The sequence below is a fragment of the Sinocyclocheilus rhinocerous genome, unplaced genomic scaffold, assembly GCF_001515625.1.
Source record: "Sinocyclocheilus rhinocerous isolate Xijiao unplaced genomic scaffold, SAMN03320098_v1.1 scaffold853, whole genome shotgun sequence".
In the NCBI taxonomy this organism is placed as follows: domain Eukaryota; kingdom Metazoa; phylum Chordata; class Actinopteri; order Cypriniformes; family Cyprinidae; genus Sinocyclocheilus; species Sinocyclocheilus rhinocerous.
The window spans coordinates 210,572-230,260 of NW_015627738.1; the positions used below are offsets into that span (position 1 = coordinate 210,572).

The following is a 19,689-nucleotide window of genomic DNA, read 5'->3' on the forward strand; positions in this document are numbered from 1 at the left end:
AATTCTCCTGTGCACTGCAAAACTGACTTCTTAAGTGTTTTAATCTTTTTTTTACTTGTTTTCCAGTTAAAGTGTCAAAAAAACATTGAAACAAGATAAATTTAGTTGAGAAGCAACATTGCAAATGATAGTACATTTTTGTAGATTGCATTGCAATATACGAGTATTTTGTCTTATTGCACTTGCAGATTTTTAAATGCTTGTTTTTTTACTTTTATACTTTAAAATGTGAAACTGCACGAATGCACTGGTGTTAAAGATGCATTCTATGAAAGCAAGTCTTAAGCATGAATGCAGTGTTAATTCTGACATAAATACATTTTTTTTAAAGATTTTTAGATATTTTAACCAGAAAAATTGACATAAATCCTTAAGTATAGTATTTCTTGCATTGTTGGTGGTGCAGTGACACATTGAGGGCTGAAGAACGATAAGATCTGCCGTGGAGAAGCTTGATTTGGTCAGTCAGCAGTAAGAGATTCGTCTCTCAGTTGCCAGTCAGCGATCTGCCTAATGTTCCCGTTTGCATTTATTTATCTCTGTCCGTCTTATCGGCAGGGAACGGTATTGTCAGCGCCGCCGTCTGTGAATGACAACACCTTCCTCCCGCAGTGTTTGACAGACCAGAAACGCAGTGGGACAGGCTCACGCTGTACTGTATTGTGTTTAACATGTAAATAAAGCGGCCGTGGAGAAGAGCCGCCCGTGGCCATGGAACGCATCAGGGAGATGAAGGTCTTTGGTGTTATAGCCACATTTATGGAAGTGTGAAACTTTGTTTAACTAAAAGCACTGCCGCTGTTTGTGTGCAATATTCCTTTAAGAGCCCCATTTAGTAGTTGTGCCACATGACTGAGGATGGCAGATTGACACTTCAGCGCCCAGCAGGAGACGGCAGACACGCGCTGTGATAGGGGGCGCTGAAAATCTTCCCCAAACATGTGCGGTCAGGCAGAGAACTGAAGCCAAACGGAGATTCCCTCAAGAAACACCAAAAAGAAAGTTCATAAAACAACTCTAGAGAGGCAGAAGGTGAATCTCTGGGTCACATTTCACCCTGTTAACTGCTATATGAATTTATTTGAGTTTTTAATTGTTTTTTTTTAATCTAAGGGAAGAGTCAAAACTATTTTCAGTGGTTATTGACATACAGACCACAAATGCTGTCGACTGAGTCACACTAAACCCAGGACATTCCTTTAAATAATACAGAAATTATTTAACCCTTGTGCAACCTTTTGGACATTTTTGTCCTTTTCAGTTTAGTTTTTTTGATCATTTTGCCTGTGTTATTGCCAACTGCATAAATTTTGGCACAGGTGTGTATTTTTATTGGAATTTTACTATTTCACTTACATTTCCTTTAATAAATCTGTTTTGCACTAGGTACAAAAAATTGTTCCTCTCAGGACCTTAAGGACAAAAATGTCCCCATTGAAACGCATTAAAACTGCTATTTTTAGTTTGCTTATTAACTGTAAAATTATGCAATTTTTGTTGATAGGCTTTCATTATATTGGCAAATTAAATATTTTACTATTTTTTACCAGATGGTGCCATTTTTTCAGGTTTGACCTATAAAGAAAATACTCGCTTTATTTCTGTTTTCTGCTTCTGCATATTATAGAGCCAATTGGATAAATAATGCAGCTATAATTGTGTGGGTGTGTTGGTATGGATGTCAGAGTGTGGTTTGTATGTGTGTCATAAAAAAAAAAAATCCTGTGTGTGTTCTTGTAATATTTGAGAGAGAAAAACTCTACTGCAAATCACAAATCCAACCACTGTGTGCACCAGCAGAGTTTTGCTGGCATCTAATGGGGAAAATTTGGTACTGCGCCCAAACAAAATCTTACTGAAAGCTCATTTTTTGAGATATCAACCTCAAATTTGGAATACAACTTGTTTAGATTTATGGCTTTGATTTTCTAGCAGGTATAGAGTTCAACATGTTTCATAAAATATATATTTTATATAAAACATCGTTCATAAATCATTTTCATAAACCTAAACAACAATAATTTTTTACTTCAACAATAATCTGCCATGGGTCTACTTTAAAATGAGACCAAACTTAACTATGTGCTCCCAAGCTTCAAATTTTTATGACAGTTTTTTGACATGGACATTTTTGTCCACTATGGACCTATGTGTAACTTTTTTTAATTGACGCACAAGGGTTAAATAATATATATTATTTATTGCATTACAATAGTGAAAATGTTATGTATGTATTTATATATTAATTCATTTAAATCATTTATTTTGTTTATAGTTTTATTTAAATGGAAAAAAAAATTCTATATGTGAAATACTATAGAAATACTATACTATATAATACTATAGAATACTAAGAAATGTGTGCCTTCAGTCATAAAGATGCCATTAAACAAATATTTAAAATATACTGTCTTTGTTGTTTCTTAAGATTGAATGTGAAATTATTGCAATATAAAAGTATATTTAAAAACTTTAATATTAGGTGGGATTAATCGCAATTAATTTTAGAAAAAATGTGCGAGCTCTAATATATATATCATTACAATAATGAAAATGTTATTTATTTATTTATTCATTCATTCAATTCATTTATTTTGTTTCAATATATATTTAAATGGAAATGTTTCTATTTCTCTCTCTCTCTCTCTCTCTCTCTCTCTCTCTCTCTCTCTCTCTCTCTATATATATATATATATATATATACCGGTATATATATATGCATTACAATAATTAGAATCTGTATTTTTTATTTATTTATGCAGATAATGTAAATCTTTTTAAAGTTCATTTAAATTTCATTCTTTTAAATAATACGGAAATTCTAATTTAAATAATATATATTTCTATGTTTTTGCATGTATTACATATTTTTGCGTTACAATAATGCAATAATAATTATTTATAATTATTAAAGATTAAATAATTAAAGATGATTTATTCATTTGTCATACAGATATATAACATAAAACATATAAACATAAATATAAACAATAAATGAATAAATATTTTATATAATTTATTGATTTATTAATTATTTTATTGTGGGGTGAAATATGTCCCAGTTCTTAGCAGGTTTTGTGAGATTTACCCGTGGACTGTGGTGATCTTCTTGTATTTGTCTTGTGCTTAGAGCACCGCTTAGCTCTGATAGATTAAGTGAGATCAAATATTTCCCTTGTTTAGTGTTCAGTATTGCCCAATGCACATGGACTGCATGTACACTTCTATTTCGGACCATTATTTATTAACCTTTCCTCCTCTTTCCTCTGTTTTTTGCATTATCCGTAATATCTGTTCTTTCCGGGAGGTCTCACTCCAAATCTGAAAAGGCTCAAGATTTAATTAGCTCAATGTTCTCGCGTCTCTCTCTTCAGCGGCTGAGGTCGAAGTCACAGCTGCTGGGTTGAATGCGAATTCAATTCAATTATTTGCCACTCATCAATTATTTATGTGTTTTCCTCTGCTTGATTACTCGAATCAAAGAAGTTAACCGCATTCATGCCAACATAATGTGCTGGAACAGGGCTACTGATTTACGATTGGACAGTCGACAGAATGACCTCAGCTGTTACTGTTAGACTCGTATATTGTTGAAATTAATAAGCTGTTGCTTGGCTTTCTCAATAATGGGTTTTGTGATCTTGTTTATTTGATGAGGTGCGATGCCTTTAACAAGACATTCATCTGAAGTCAACATGAAGCCAATTGACCTAATGTACTTTAATATGTGTTCCTGGTCTTACTCTGAATGATTCATCTGTGCACATTATTCCTGAAGATAAAAAAACATCAAAATCTTTCAGCAGCTGCTTCTAGCCACAGCTTGCATGAAAGATTGCAATCCAAAATGCAATGCATTCACTTATGGACTTAAAAAAATTGTTTTATTTTGGTTTTACGTTGGGTTTTGACTTCTAACCCCCAAAATTGGTGACTTGTGTCTCCCATTGTTCAGATAACAAGTACGCCCCCGCTGTGACTCTGAATGGATATATCTTCATCCTGGGTGGAGCGTATGCCAGAGCCACCACCATCTACGACCCCGAGAAGGGAAACATCAAAGCAGGACCCAACATGAACCACTCCAGACAGTTCTGCAGGTAAGACCAGCATGAGGCTGAAGATCAAGACGCAGACCACCATCTGGCCATGGAGAAATCTGGATGGAGAGGTTTCACAGCTGTCAGAAAGCTAGTTAGATATGACTACTAAAACCATTCATGATTCTATGAATACAGCTGAGTAGAGGTTTGCTGTACCTGGTGCATCAGTATTACTTCAGTATCTAAACTGGTGCATTGGGATTTTTAGGTTCTCCCTCTCAACTGTTGTCCTAAGTAATATCAGAATCAGAATCAGAATGAGCTTTATTGCCAGGTATGTTTACACATACGAGGAATTTGTTTTCGTGACAGAAGCTTCCACAGTGCAACAGAATGACAGTGACAGAACAAAAACACAGGTAAAAAAAAAATAATAATTAAATATAGAACAAGTAAATAAGGAATGCAATATACAAATTGACAATTGTATGTACAGGTATATTACAATAGATAGTAATACCACTTTGCTTTGAGAAATTGAATTTGAATTTGTACACTAAATGCAAAATGCTAGTGAAGTGAAACACTGCTTAATGAAGCTTTGAAACATTTATGAAACTTTTGTTGTTCGAATCACTGGTTTGGAGCTTGTATCAAACTCACCAAGTCATGTGATTAAAGCAAATGAGGCTTTTTACGTCACACGGTTTTGAACCTGGATTTCGTAACATTTCAAAATACTGATGATTTGTTTTTAATACTAATGTGTTTATAGGGCCTTTCGCACCGCTTTAGTTCCAGAACTAAATGTACAGTACTAAAGTACTGGGATGATTTTGCGCGAACTATTTCCCAGTACCATTTACAGCGACGTCATTTGTGCGCGGCGTTCAACAACGGAAACAAAGAAGAACAACGTTAACAACAGGAGGATGGAGGACGCTGTGATCAGAGCTGTTACTAAAATCGCACCCAGTTCCGGCGGTGCGAAAACGTCAAAAAGTGGGTAGCTCCACAATTAGTTCTGGTACTATGAAAAGGTTCCCGCGGTGCGAAAGGCCCTTATAATACAAAAAGAATGGTACTTAAAGGATTAGTTCACTTCCAGAATAAAAAATTCCTGATAATTTACTCTCCCCCATGTCATACAAGATGTTCATGTCTTTCTTTCTTCAGTCGCATAGAAATTTTGAGGAAAACATTTTTTTCGCCCTACCCTACCTTTTTGAACCGGAGTACACAGATGAAGAACTAACCGTGCGTGACCTTTCCAACGTGATTACGTAATGTGTGAATTTGCAAACACGCATCGCAGCGCTAGTGCAAGACGAGCATTTGTTGTTAAAAAATAAATCATTTTTTTATTGTTTTTAGAAATTGTTTTAGATGGTTTCGCTAAATAAGACCCCTATTCCTCGGCTGGGATCGTGTAGAGCCCTTTGAATAGGGTTTGTCATATAATTAAGGAAATTAGCACCAGGTGCCAGATTAACACCAATAACTTGAAGGGATCTGAAAGTGTTCTCTAATTTTGATCAGAGTTCTTTTTACTTACATTTCAGAATACAATTAATTTATGAAATATGCTTAAAAAACTGCCCTTCTACTCCTGTTAGGATAACTTCACATAGGACTAAGCAGTGACCTTGAAATTTAGGAAATTGTAGGTTGTTCTCTAATTTTGATCTCCACTGTATATATGTTACTATATGTATATTTAACTATATATAGTTATATAGGACATCTAATATGTAAGGTCAGCTATGCTTACAAATCAAGGATATTTGGCATATAGTTTTACAAAGCTACACATAGACCTCATATTTAGGTCAAAACACAAACCTCAAGAATGGTGACAATCAATAAATGTAAAAAGATGACATATATAGCACAACAAATAACTAACAGCAGTGACAGAACAAAACCAAAAAAGCAAAACAATTATCCTATAACAGTAACTGGATTTATTAATACTGCAGTGCGTGCTGAAAACTCACAAATCCTAAACATTTCAGCAGTATTGTTAAATTTAAAGTTCTGTATTCACACAACTGTTTGACTAACATTTAGGGGATTCTGCTGGTCTAACATGGTTTTATATAGTTTCACTTAATTTCTTCGTAATTACGACTCAAAAGGTCCCATAAACTGGAAAATATGTAGTTGCTCAGTTTATATTGTATTACAGACCTGAATTATACCTCAAATCATGTGTCTTGTTGAGGCTACTTCATATGAACGCCACTTACATTTTCTTCAGATCAAGCATTTATAGTGAAGATTAGAGGCTTTAGTTAGTCGAAAACCATACTTAAAACTTTTTTTTTTACAGCCTCTCTTAATCGAGTGATATATAGTGCACCACAGGCTCCCACTCCAGCTGTCTAAAACGCATTTGTTTTTAGGTTTTAGTGCTTTAACTAAGTTATCGTTATTGACGTTATTCATTTAGCAACAAATTCATGTAAATGTGCTGCAGTCGCTTTCAAATAACCCAAAAAATGCAATTCTCACCCCATAACTGCTACCATTACGTAATGTTAATGAACATAATGAGCATTAACAACCATCATCAAGTGAAAAGCACATTGTCAAAGCGATGTGTTCCAGTTTACACAAAGCCTCCCCTGCTCGCTCCTAAGACTTTATTCGGTGTCCCCCAGGGTCGTGCTTTGGGCCCGATTTGCTTTCAGTGCTGATTGGTATTCGCAGCAGAGGCAGCAATTAGCTCAGCAGCAGATGAAGCACGAACGAGCCGCCGAACAATCGCTAGTGCATCACTTCCCCTCAAAACACACACAGGCACCTTTTACGCTTCCACTGTGTATTTGCGATACAAATATGTTTTCCCAAAACGACACGTCAGTTACAGTCACACTCGCATGAGTTTCTGCATTAACATTTGGAAGCCTGTCAAGGGCTTGAAATGAATACGGCCCAAAGAGAAGATTAGGAGGTAGATGATTCGTCTCATCCATCAGTTAGACAGTTTTTCAATATCGAGCCTTTATGTAAGATGGAAAATGGGAACATAATCTTTATCATTACACTTATGTACAGTATGTGGTTCGAAATCCAGAAATTTGTTCTCTAATAACTATGGGCAAGAATCTGAGGGAACTACACAATCTGGTGCCAATTCACAACTCAAACACTGCCAGAGAATTTTAGTACTTTGTTCGGTCCACATCAGATACTGAACCAACGAACAAGGTTTTGCATTAAGAGGAGCATGACAGGCCAAGACTTATAACCCTATATGTCTTAGCAGTTTTGGGTTAGCTTATAGTGTATAAAAGTCTACTTCAGTGTAGACAGTTTCTCATTGATAATCTGTTATAATTTTTGGTAATATTTTTCAGTATTTTCTGATTTCACTTTACTTTAGTTAAAGTTTTAGTAACTTTGTAGTGTTTGTGTAATTTTATATATTTTTTTAATGTCTGTATAATTTGTATTATTTTTTATTAATTCGTTTTATTTTGTTCAATTTTAGTACTTTCAGTTAATCTAAATGAAAAGGAGAAATGTTGCCTTGGCAACTAGCTGAAATAAAATAATATAATTAGTTTTTTTAGTTAATTTTCAGTTAATTTTTATTTTATTTCAAGTAACATTTTTTTATTGATTTAGTTTTAGTTAAGCATAATATCCATGGTTTACTGTGCCACTGTATATTTGTTATTATTGTTTTTTTTTCTATTATATATTATTATACATTTTTATTGTCATTGTTATCACTTTTATTTTATTTTATTTATCTTTCTTTATTGTTTTAATTATTGTTATATTTTTTCTGCTGTTTTATCTTTCTTTGTTTTAATAATAAGCTCAGGGTTGTCTGATTTGTTACTATTGTTTTTATATTATATATTTCATATTTTTTATTATTATTATTTGCATTTTTATTTACATTTTTAAAAAATATATTTATGTTTTTTGTTTTTATTATTATTAGTAGTATAAGTTTATTTTTTTTAATCTATTTTTTTTTTTTTCATTTTATTATAGGTTCTAGGTGGTTCTGGTATATGTTCTTGTTTTTCAAAAAGTGAAAATCCGTAGTAAAAAAAGAAACTAAGCTAGTTCTGAAATAACGTCTTTTCCAGTGCGGTGGTCCTGGACGGGAAGATCTACGTGACCGGCGGCATCGTGAGCAGCGAGGGTCCGGCGCTGGGAACCATGGAGGCCTTTGACCCCTGTGCGAACGTGTGGACGCTGCAGCAGAGCATGCCCTGCCCGCTCTTCAGACACGGCTGCGTGGTTATTAAGAAGTACATTCAGAGTGGCTGACGCTGACACAGACGAACACAACTCCACCGTCTCTTGCACACCGGACACCCACTTTCACAACACGGCCAGGATTGGCAGTGCTGATACCGAAGCCTCGCTCACTTTCTGACACCCACTCGGAATGTAAAAGCTAATCTTTTCTGCCGGGCGCAAACAGGCCTTCGTGTAATATAGCGCACCTGACAGAGCTGTCGTTGATGTGTGTCGTGGCTCTAGCCTTAATGCTCTGTGGCCATTCGGATTGGACTTTTTTTTTACATAATTCATTTTTATCTTCATTTACAGCGTTCACTAGGTTTTTGCACTGCCACCGTTGTAATGTTTGCATAACTTTCATTCCTCTTTCTTTGAGCAAAACTGTAAAATGACACTGTCTGGTTTCAGTAAATCCATGTGATGGTTCACTCAGTCGTATCACTATTTCATCATCTCCGTTCGGAAGCACTTTTTAATAACGTAGGGGAGACAAAGTTGTTGAACAAGCAGTAAAACCTCATGTGACCTCTTTGAAAAGTTCCGCCCTCCTTAGTTACTGTTGCTCACTCAGACAAGCATGTCCCTGTGCAATTGTTAGTAAAATGAGCTCAGGAAGTGGTAAAATGGATTGGATGTTATTCGTACGTGGGCTGGAATGAAGCGTGACATTGCAGAGGATCTTTTATCTGCCGTTTTGGATCCGAAACTGATAAATTACGCAGTAACGTGATTAAAAATGGCAGAGACTGTGAACAGAGGCTGCCAAATGCTTCTCGCAGTCACTGAAAAGAGAAAAGCAATCCCAGCTGATCACATTAGTGTAAGTGAACAGAACTAGTTATACCGCAGATACTATATGAACTGGATCGATATGCACATAAAATGGCATGCACTGCAAAAAATGTTCTTATAAGTATTTTGCCTTGTTTTCCAGTACAAATATCTAAACATTTTAATTCAAGAATCATTTACTTTGCCAGCAAATTGACTTAAGATGTTAAGTCTTGATTTCTGAAAAATGTAATAAAATTAAGTGAGTTTATGCTTAAAACAAAAGGGGAAAAAACCTTAATTCAAAGCGAAAACAAGCTTATTTTTCTGACCTCATTGGCAGATTTTTTTTTCTTGTTTCAATCAAAAACTCAATTAATTTTGATTTTTTTTTTTTTTCAGATAACAATATTTAATTTTATATTTTATGCCATTTTGAATCTCATGTAAATGTATCTTGTTTTAAGAATGTTTAGATGTTTGTACTGGAAAACAAAACAAAAATACTAATAAATATTATTTAACAAATAAATCATTTTTGCAGTGTCTAAAAAAAAACAAAAAAAATCATGCATTTGTGCAAAAAAACATGCAAAAAAAAATCTTGATGAGTATTTTTTACTTTTTTTCCAGTACAAACATCAAAAATTTAAATATTTGAAACATCTTTGAAACCAGATACATTTACTAGAGAAGCAACAATGCATAAGTTATTAGGACTTGTTTTTAGAGGTTGAATCTTTAATATGAGTGTATTTTGTCTTAATGCCATGCATATTTTTTCACTTGTTTTAAGTATAAACAAGTTGAAAACAAATGGAAAAATCTGCCAGTGCAGTTAGACAGAATACTTGTATATTAAAGATGGAATCTATGAAAAACTTATCTTATGCAGTGTTGCTTCTCAAGTAGATACTGTCAGACAGTTTTAGATTTGACTTTTAAACAAGTCAAAAATACTAATTAAAAACTTAAGTTATTTTTGGCAATTCTGGCTGACATCCTACATGTTAATTTGGGAATGAGGTTGACAGTTTAATTTATTACTCAAGGTTTATTTAAAGATTTGAAAAAATGCATTTAAAATTATTCAGACAGATCCTCTATAGACTTACATTAGAAAGGATCAAGAGCTTGTCTGATAATATGGTACTCGGCAACAGTTGCTATAGTTGGACTGGCGAGGGGTCAATTATCATCAGGCCTGGACAGAATGTGTTTTTAGGAAGTCAACATGAAATCAAAATTGACCCTGTTTATTTTTTATAGTGAATGATTCACCAATGCACGTTATTCTAGAGAGGAAACAAAATTGTCTTTGTAATCTTTCATTAAAGGGGTCATATGATGCTGCTAAAAAGAACATTATTTTGTGTATTTGGTGTAATGAAATGTGTTTATGCAGTTTAAAGTTCAAAAAACACATTATTTTCCACATACTGTACATTATTGTTTCTCCTCTATGCCCCGCCTTTCTGAAACGCGTCGATTTTTACAAAGCTCATCGGTCTGAAAAGTGAGGTGTGCTCTGATTGGCCAGCTATCCAGTGCGTTGTGATTGGCCGAATACCTCAAGCGTGTGATGGAAATGTTACGCCCCTACCATATTGGGATGCCCTGTCCGGCCGGAGCGACGAGACAGAAATCTTAAAACCCATTATAAACGAGGCATTTGTTGCATCCAGTGGGGACATAATTACGGATTATAATGACTTATACTGTCTTTTTACGCGTTACGTTGCATCGCGCCGCGTAAACATAAAACCATGTCTGCATTTGTGATCGGAGAAATGACAAACAACAAGTGCTACTCTACACTGCTCAAAACTCACGTTTGAATCGTCAGTGGCAAATTCTTTAAATATAAAAAAACGTACTTACAGTCTGTGAGTCAGAACAGCCGGCATTGTAGTCTACTCTACCAGGATCAGGAAACAGTCCTCCATAAAATGTGCTGCACACATCTGAATATTTGGGTTGAACTGTTCTGGAACAGTGTTGTAAATACAACTTAACCACTGATTTCTAGTCGTGTCCTCTTTTGGAAGGCCAAACAAAGAACGAAAACACAATGAAACACAGCGTCTTCACGACATGGCAGCGAGAATAAAAGTTACGCCTTCTTTCTTTGCGTGAACATTTGGGCGACGTTATGAAAATCTTCCCACAACGTGACGTAGGTATGTGGGGGCGTGTTAGAACGAGCCGTTTTAGGTAGGCGTGGTTGACTCTTAACTTTTATAAAGAATATCTCTTTGGATTTGAGACTTTAGTCTTTGCAACTTTACAGATCTTCTTTATGCACCAAGAGCTTGTAACACTCCAAAGAGAAAGAAACAATTGAAATCGCATCATATGACCCCTTTAAACGGAAATAACTTGAAATGACCTTTGAAACTACTTTCCTTGTTTGACCTCATTATAAGGCAATAATTCTTTTTTTTTTTTTTTAATCAGTGCTCTTGTCTTGTTTTTGAATAAAAACATTTAAACAAATTTTCATAAGATATTAAGTCAAGTCAAGTCACCTTTATTTATATAGCGCTTTTAACAATACAGATTGTGTCAAAAAACATTGACATAATAAACACGGCAATAATTCTTTTTTTTTTTTTAAATCAGTGCTCTTGTCTTGTTTTTGAATAAAAACATTTAAACAAATTTTCATAAGATATTAGAACTTGTTTTCATCTTGAATTAAGTTTATTTTCCTTCCCCCAATGGAAAGTAGTTTCATCCTGTTTTAAGCAAAAATCCAAATGAATTCAGTGAGGTTTATGCTTAAAACAAGAAAAAAAAAGGCAACTGGGAAAGAAAATTAAACTTAGTGTAAGATATATTCACCGCAAACAAATCCTCTCTTTCAACCACCTGCCTCTATTGTTCATCATCCCATCAATTTGTGATAGATAAAATATCTAGATGTTGACTTTAAAAACTGAGGCAGATTCTGTCTGAGCCGATTATAATTCACATCTGCATATGTTTAACTTGACATCTGGTCGGTTTATTATAAGATCCGAATCAAACACAGAGGAGTATATTTATGTGAGATGTGTGAAGATCTTTAACAGGAATTGATGGCGTTTGAGTCTCCGCTCTTTCTGACTCCATCCACCATAAGACCTGTAATCGGGGGCATCTTGAACCGGAAGCCGAAGGTGGGCTTGAGCGCCTCTGGAATGAAAAGACATTTGTAGCTTGATTTTCTTGTCTTTTTTTGGACTGTTTCACTCTTTTCTTGCACGCAGCCAAAGCACAACTCATCTGAGACTCGGAGAGAAAAAACAGGAAGTGTTTGCCTTCATTTCCTCCGCATTGCCAAACCACCAAACGGTGAAGAAACAGGGAGGACAATTCTCTGTACACGAAAGTAACTAAAGTTTATTTTAGGATCTTTACATGTCAACAAACTGTTTCTAGACAAAATGTATCTATAGTACGTTGAAGAAATGTTATGTACTAAACAGAAGCTGTTATTGTTTTAATTAATGATTATGCTTCATCATTAATTAGGACAATAACACGTATGCAAAATACAATGTACATTCGTAATGAAAGAATCACTGGTCTCTTGTTTATTTGGACTATATGTGAGAGCAAATAAGTGTTGGGAATCGAATAATGCTGTTAAGTACGATTTTCATCTGCTTGAAGATAAACCAGCTGAAAACTCCACAGATGCATGTTGAATACGGCCATATCTAGAGACTTAAATAATACTGGACTCGTTTCAGGTAATACACACCTAGTCACCACTCAGAACACCTGAGCAAACACATAGCAACGCCCTGGCAACCATCCATAATACCCCAGCATGTGAATCAGTGAGTTTTGCACAGGTAAAAATCACCTTTTATTCAGAAAATGTAAACGTAGAATTGAGTAAGGTCATATCTACAGACTAAAATATCATAATGGACTAATTTCAGTCAATAAACACCTAGCAACACCTTAGCAACCATCTTAACACCCGAGCATCGGGTGAGTTTTGCATGGCTAAAAATCGTGTTGTATTCAGAAAATTTAAATATGTAATATAAAGTAAGGCCATAGCTAGAGACCAGAATATCACAGTGGACTCTTTTCACATAATACACACCTAGCAACCGATCAGAGCCCCTTAGCAACCACATAGCAACACCCTGGAATGGTGGCGATGAGTTCTAAATGGCTAAAAATCACAATGTATTCATAAAATGTAAACGCATAGAATTGAATAAGACCATATCTAGAAACCAAAATGTCACATGGGACCCTTTCCACATGATACAAACCTAGCAACCACATAGCAACACCCTGGCAACTGTCCATAACGCCCCAGCATGGTGGCAGTGAGTTTTGCATGGCTAATATAAAAACGTGTTGAATATTTTTGCCAGAGTAAATTGGGATTGACTTTCACCGGTGCATGACGCACCTTTGAGAACATTAGAGGTGAAAGTGAATTCCTTCTCCACCGTCTATCTGATAATAATAAAAGTTTTGATTATTATGATAATGTAGGACAGTCTTATCATCATCGCAGATGTATTATATTGGCTTATGCCCTTAAGCCGTCACGTGGCATGAATAAAAATGCACCGTTGGCTTTGTGCCGTCTTTTGGCATTCTCCAAATGTTCCCTTCCAATATTTACTGATGTGGAACAGTTCATTTCCTCTGTGCTGCTGTAGCAGCCTCCCTCCCCCCCTTCTTCTCCAACAGCCTGCTGTCTAAATGGCATTAAAAAAGCCGAGCCGTGTGACTCTGTTCTGGCAGGATCTGTAAATGCACGTGGCATCTTCCAGCCTCTGCACCTGTCTACCTCCGTCACTTGCCACGAGCCGCCGGGCCCCTCCTTCAGATAATATATCGGCATCCCATCCATCAAAATCAGTTACCCAACCCCTTCTGGCATTTAAATAAACTAGGCCACCGTTCCTGGTTCTCATATCATGTGGGTAAGTTCGCCATGCATGCTGCAAACTCACTTTTCATGCCTCTTTGTTTGGGAGGCGTGTTGTTGTGTTCTGATGTGGACAGACGGATTCATATTAAACTTCTTGAACAGATCATGACAGTGTTAAAAACAGGTTCAAAACTGAAAGTTTTTAAATTTGACCTCCCTCATTGGGTCATTTTCTAGCCAGTCTCTTGGTGCAATGCCACCTTTACAAAAGCATGGTTGTTTTTGTTCTGATGGCGTAACATCATGATTGTGTCGACACGCAGAGTCATTTACATTTCATTTAGCAAGCTTTTTTACCCAAAAAGACTTGCAAATGAGGAATACTTTGGCTTCTGATGTTACCATTTCCCAGTAAAGTAAAATATTTTTGATGGGTTTTTTTGTGTTTTTTTTTAAACTGACTTACAAATACGGAATACAACCAGGTGATTAATTTTAAGGAGTCTGATTAAAGAAAATAAAATTAAAATTAAAACTTCTTCCTAGTGTAAAATTCTGATTCATTTTAATTTAATTTGTAGGGTATTTTTTAATTAAAGTTTTAAATTAACTATAAATTTTTTTTATTATTGTATTTTTGTTCGAATTTTTATTGACTTAAAATTTAAGTGTTTGTGTGTGTATGTGTGTGTGTGTGTGTGTACCTGTTTTTCTGTTCTGGTGGGGACTTAAACCTGAATACACACAGACTCGTGGGGACTGTGCACATCAGAATGTAATGATTTCTGTTATTTTGTTTCAGTCAGCGGGTTTGCGTTTGAGATGTTAATGGGAACGTTGCCTCCTGTTCATTATTTATTTAGAGTGTTTAGTCAGTGTTTGTAGAACCCCAGCGCTGGTGATCCACAGACTTCCCCTCATCTCAATGTGAGCTCTGGTCCTGGAGACAGAATTCTGCCCACACACAATTATTGGTAATATTCTCACCACCTTTACCGCAGAGAAAATGAACATACCGTGCTATGAGATTGCTTGTGTCCTGGGGTTCTCATAACTTTTTAGCTTTAACTTTTCATAAACTTGATTCATAACTGTTTAATTTTATCTTAGTATTATTTACACGCACAAACTTACTACAGTTCAAAAGTTTGGGGTCATTAGTACTTTTATTCAGCAAGGACAAATTCAATTCATTAAAACTCACAGTAAGTAGACATTTGTAATGTTAATTTCAAATAAAGGCTGTTCGTTTGAACTTTCTATTCATCATAGATTCCTGAAAGAAAATGTATCACCGTTTCCACAAAAATATGAAGCAGCACAACTGTTTTCAACATTGATCAGAAATGTGTCTTGAGCAGCAAATCAGCATATTAGAATGATTTCTGAAGGATCATGTGACGCTAAAGACTTGAGTAATGATGCTGAAAATTCAGCTTTGATCACAGCAATAAATTACATTCTAAAATATATTCAAACGGTTATTTTAAATTGTAATAATATTTCGCAGTATTACTATTTTTATTGTAGTTTTGGTCAAATGGAAGCAGCCCTGATGAGCAGAAGAGACTCATTTTAAAAACTTTTGTTATATATAGGCCTATTATGATAATTGTTGTTACTTGAAAGCCTAACATTAGCCTCACATCTCCTTTAGAGCTCCACGAGGGTCAGTAAATGAAAATAATTATAATTTCTGGGTGAACAGTTCTTACATTGTCTTCTTTTTGATTTTGTATGTTTACCACATGCAAAATGCACTCATAGATAAAGCTACGATGTCCACTGAAGATAAAAGCGAGCAAACACTCCAGAGAACTGCACGTCTTTGATGAACTAAATGTGTTTCACTAAACTATTGACCTCAGCCAGCTAAAGCTACGATTTCATTTGCTGAGTAAACAGCTCTGAAGCATGTCTGAACACGCCGCCTCTGAAGAGATGAAGGAAATTAGCCTTCCTCATTTAGAGGCTCTGATTAAAGTGGAGGAGGTCCGGTCAGCCACTCCACAAAGAGCCGTGCGAGTAAATTACACATCGCTGGCTCGTCGTCAATGGATCTCGAGTAGATGGCTATTTGCCGTCAGCAATTTCAGGCTGTAAAATGATATTTTACTGTGTACATTTCCATCACAGACGCATCCTTTCATTAGCTTTCCATTAGCAGTAAAGGTGGGTGGTTATCAAGTGGAATATGATGTTTTGTGTGTCACCGGCTCTTTCTTGGTTAAACACAGACGCTCTTGAGAAACGGGTTCGATGACCTTCAGCTGAGTATCATGATTGCTGGAGTTTAATGGGAATGTGATGACAGATGATCAGATGAGGCAGTCTGTAATGTCCCTGCTATGTTTTGTGTCTATTTACTTGTATATGGTCATTTAAAATGGATTAATGCGCTAAAACAATCACCAAAAAGTATTTCTAGCAAACATACCTACTGCCAAAAGAATAAAAGCCATATTTCTGAAGAAAGACTGTAGATTAAAGGAATAGTTCACCCTAAAATGTAAATTCTGTCGTCATTTACTCACCCTCATGTTGTTCCAAACCTGTATGAGTTTCTTTCTACTGCTGAACACAAAAGAAGATGAAAACGTTTGGTGACCAGAGAGTTGCTGGTTGCCATTGACTTTCATAGTATGGAAAAAATACTATGGATGTAAATGGCTACCAGCAATTTTGGTTACCAACATTCTTCAAAATATCTTTTTTTGTGTTTGGAATAACATGAGGGTGAGTAAATGATAACAAAATTCATTTTGGGGTGACTTTTTAGACATGCATGTGACTAATTACAGATATGATTAACAGGATTTCAGCTGGTTTGAAATCTAATCATTCAGTTGTCAGGTGTGCAAACTATCATAGTGTGAGAGCCATTAATGGCTATATTTTTGCCCTTTACTTCTTTTTTTTGTTGTTCTACCCTTTATCCGTGTTGATTGCAAAATGTAATTCTTACTAGCCACATAATGTTAACAATTGCACACTTAAGGCATATTTACACAGCTAAGGCTGCTCTGTGCCTGCTCAAAATTCAGTGTAAAGGTGCAATGCCGCATAAAAGCCAGACTAAATTATGCCTGCTTAGACCCATCTCAGCCCTAGTATCAAAGTATGCAGTTGTAGTTGCTGTATAAAGCCAAATTTACACTGCAACGGTGGCACAGAAGTGGCATTTAAGGGTCTTTACACAGACTGTTTGATGCTGCTCAGAGGTGGCATAAATGCATTTACACGGATACAAACTGTATGCACTGATACTAGGGGCTGAGGTGGGTCAGAGCAGGCTTAATTTAATCTGGCTTTTATGCAGCATTACTTCTTTACACTGAATTTTGAGCAGGCACAGAGCAGCCTTAACTTGCCTGTGTAAAGATACATGCATTTAAGCCACCTCTGAGCAGCATTAAACAGTCTGTGTAAAGACACCTAAATGCCTCTTCAGAAGCGCTTCTGTGCCACCTTTGCGGTGTAAATGTGGCACTAGACTGTTTAGTTATGTAAACTGTAGTGTGCACTTGATTGCAAATTTTTTCTCCAGATATGGATTCTCCATTATAAGAAAACGGCTTGAAAAAGTACCCTTGCAATTTGCATTTAGATTCAGGGTTCATCCATCTGTCTGTAGACAGTATTTATTATCAATAAATTGCAAATTTGGTCTTCCAAGGGCATTGCTTTAGTACATTTAAACCACTTTAAGGCTTTTTCTTTATAAGATGATTATAAAACTTTGCAGTTTGTGTTTAGATTACGTTCTCACCTGTTTGCATGTACCGTATGGTGATCAATAATATGAAAAAAGATCTTGCAAAGCCACTGTTTTAGTACATTAAGCTGTTTAACAGCTTCCATGAGGGAGTAAACCCAGCCTTTGTAGTTCGATTCCGGTGATGTTGTTTTGGATAGTGTTTCTCACAAGGGAAGTGTGTAAGAGTAATGCGGCTGTACCGGCGTCATTCATCCACGTTAAGTGCACTCGTTCACACTCCTGCATCTGTTTGTGGAGCGCCGTCACCTCCGAGCACCTGATGCCGACACTTCTTCCACAGTATTGCGTCCGAGGAATCATAAATCAGTGCATCGTTGTTGCGTGATGTTGCCGCACACTGTTGAGGATTCATTAGCGCTGTGGTTTATTCCGTTGGGAGATCTTCGGTCTGGAGGAACTCACCCAGGAGGACCTGTTAACTTCTCAACAAAATACCTCTGATATTAAACCTCTGCGATATTAATAGTCTCTCTCCTGGATTTCTGTTGGTGATCAATCATGGTTCTTCTCAATTGACCCTTGAACCCTCTTAGTTACTGGACCACGCTCACGTGAGATTCACAGAACGTCCTGTAAGAATGTGCTAAATTACTATGTTTTATTGTATATGGGTAATTTCTGTACAATTTAAGATATATAATCCAAACACACACAACTTGGGTCTTATAATATTTTAAGGTTAGGCTTTTTTTGGTGATAATAACAGTTAGTCTTGAGAGCTAGTTGTGGACTGTGGAGAGATGTTAAATAGACGGATATCCGGTCTACTTAGATTCACCGTTCTTTATTTATAATTAACAAGAACAAATAACATAAAACGGAAAACAGGCATGAATCAACTTCAAGAACGAGTGCTTATATCCTCTGTAAGATGCAGGGTAGAGAGTCCAGTAATGATGGATTGAAGTATGGAGTTTCATTTGTTACTTTAAAATAAATACATTTAATTTAAGATAAGTTATATATTTTTAGTCACCTTTAATTTAAATAGTCCTGTGGCCATTTTTAAAGCTATAATGGGCTCCAAAAACTCAGGCTACCAGTGAAAATGCTTCTGTTTTTCCTTTTTCTATTGTAACAAATTTTTATTTGAAATTATAGTCAGAATAACAATTTTGAGTGACAAGCTCAGTGGAAGCAAAGAAATCTGATTGTCTGTACATGATCACATGATCAGCGTTACAAATTTACTTACATTTGATTAGTCACCTAGGAATATGAAAACATTTGTCTTGATTTTAAGTCATAATGTTTTTGTTTTTTGTTTGTTTTTCTTCAATTTCTTCAAAAATCTAAAACCGATTAGAAATGAATGTGGAGCCCACTGTTTAGAAGAATACAATTCTAAAATTCTTCTCAAATAAAAAGTCATAACAACTGCATGTATGGTAATTATAGCATAAATAATCAAAAGAAATAGGCTCAAAATAGCTCTAATTGGAGGATATCATGCCACACTTCAGGAAGCTGCTGACACTAATTTGACGTGGCCTTATATACACATCCAGTATTGTTATTGGTGGGATTTTAACATGCTCGTCTTCATTTAAGCTGAAAACAGATCACTTTGTTCCTCTTGTAAAAGCTCTCAACATTTAAATCTAATTAGTGGATTCTCCCAGTGGAGCCCGAAGTGTGTGTGTGTGTGCATGTGTCTGCCCAAGGGCACTTAAACTCCTCTGAGATGATGTGTTTTTGTTTCTGTGTGACCTTTGACCTCACTGTGAGACTGGTCCTCACATCTGAGTGTCACCCTGTCATCCGCTAGCTGTGGAGCTCTCATGCGTGAGACGCCACCTGAGCTTCTCCAGCCGCGCACCTACCAGCTACCAACACCTGCAGCAAAACCAGAGAGAAACGGCTAGATGAGGTACAATTTCATCCATCCGTCCTTCTGTACTTCCGTTTTCCGTACTTACATACTTACATACGTACTT

At 35.9% G+C, this 19,689-nt stretch overlaps 1 protein-coding gene across 1 annotated transcript in view; it reads left to right on the forward strand.

Moving 5' to 3' along the window:
* The window catches only part of LOC107733414 (kelch-like protein 29), a 148,695-nt gene extending 139,492 nt beyond the window's left edge, over window positions 1-9,203 (forward strand). Inside the window, exons 14-15 of the mRNA XM_016545019.1 lie at window positions 3,956-4,100; window positions 8,153-9,203. Coding sequence (XP_016400505.1) covers window positions 3,956-4,100; window positions 8,153-8,336 — 329 coding nt within the window. The 3' untranslated portion in view covers window positions 8,337-9,203. The remainder of the gene's footprint in view (window positions 1-3,955; window positions 4,101-8,152) is intronic.
* The last annotated feature ends 10,486 nt before the right edge of the window (window positions 9,204-19,689 follow it).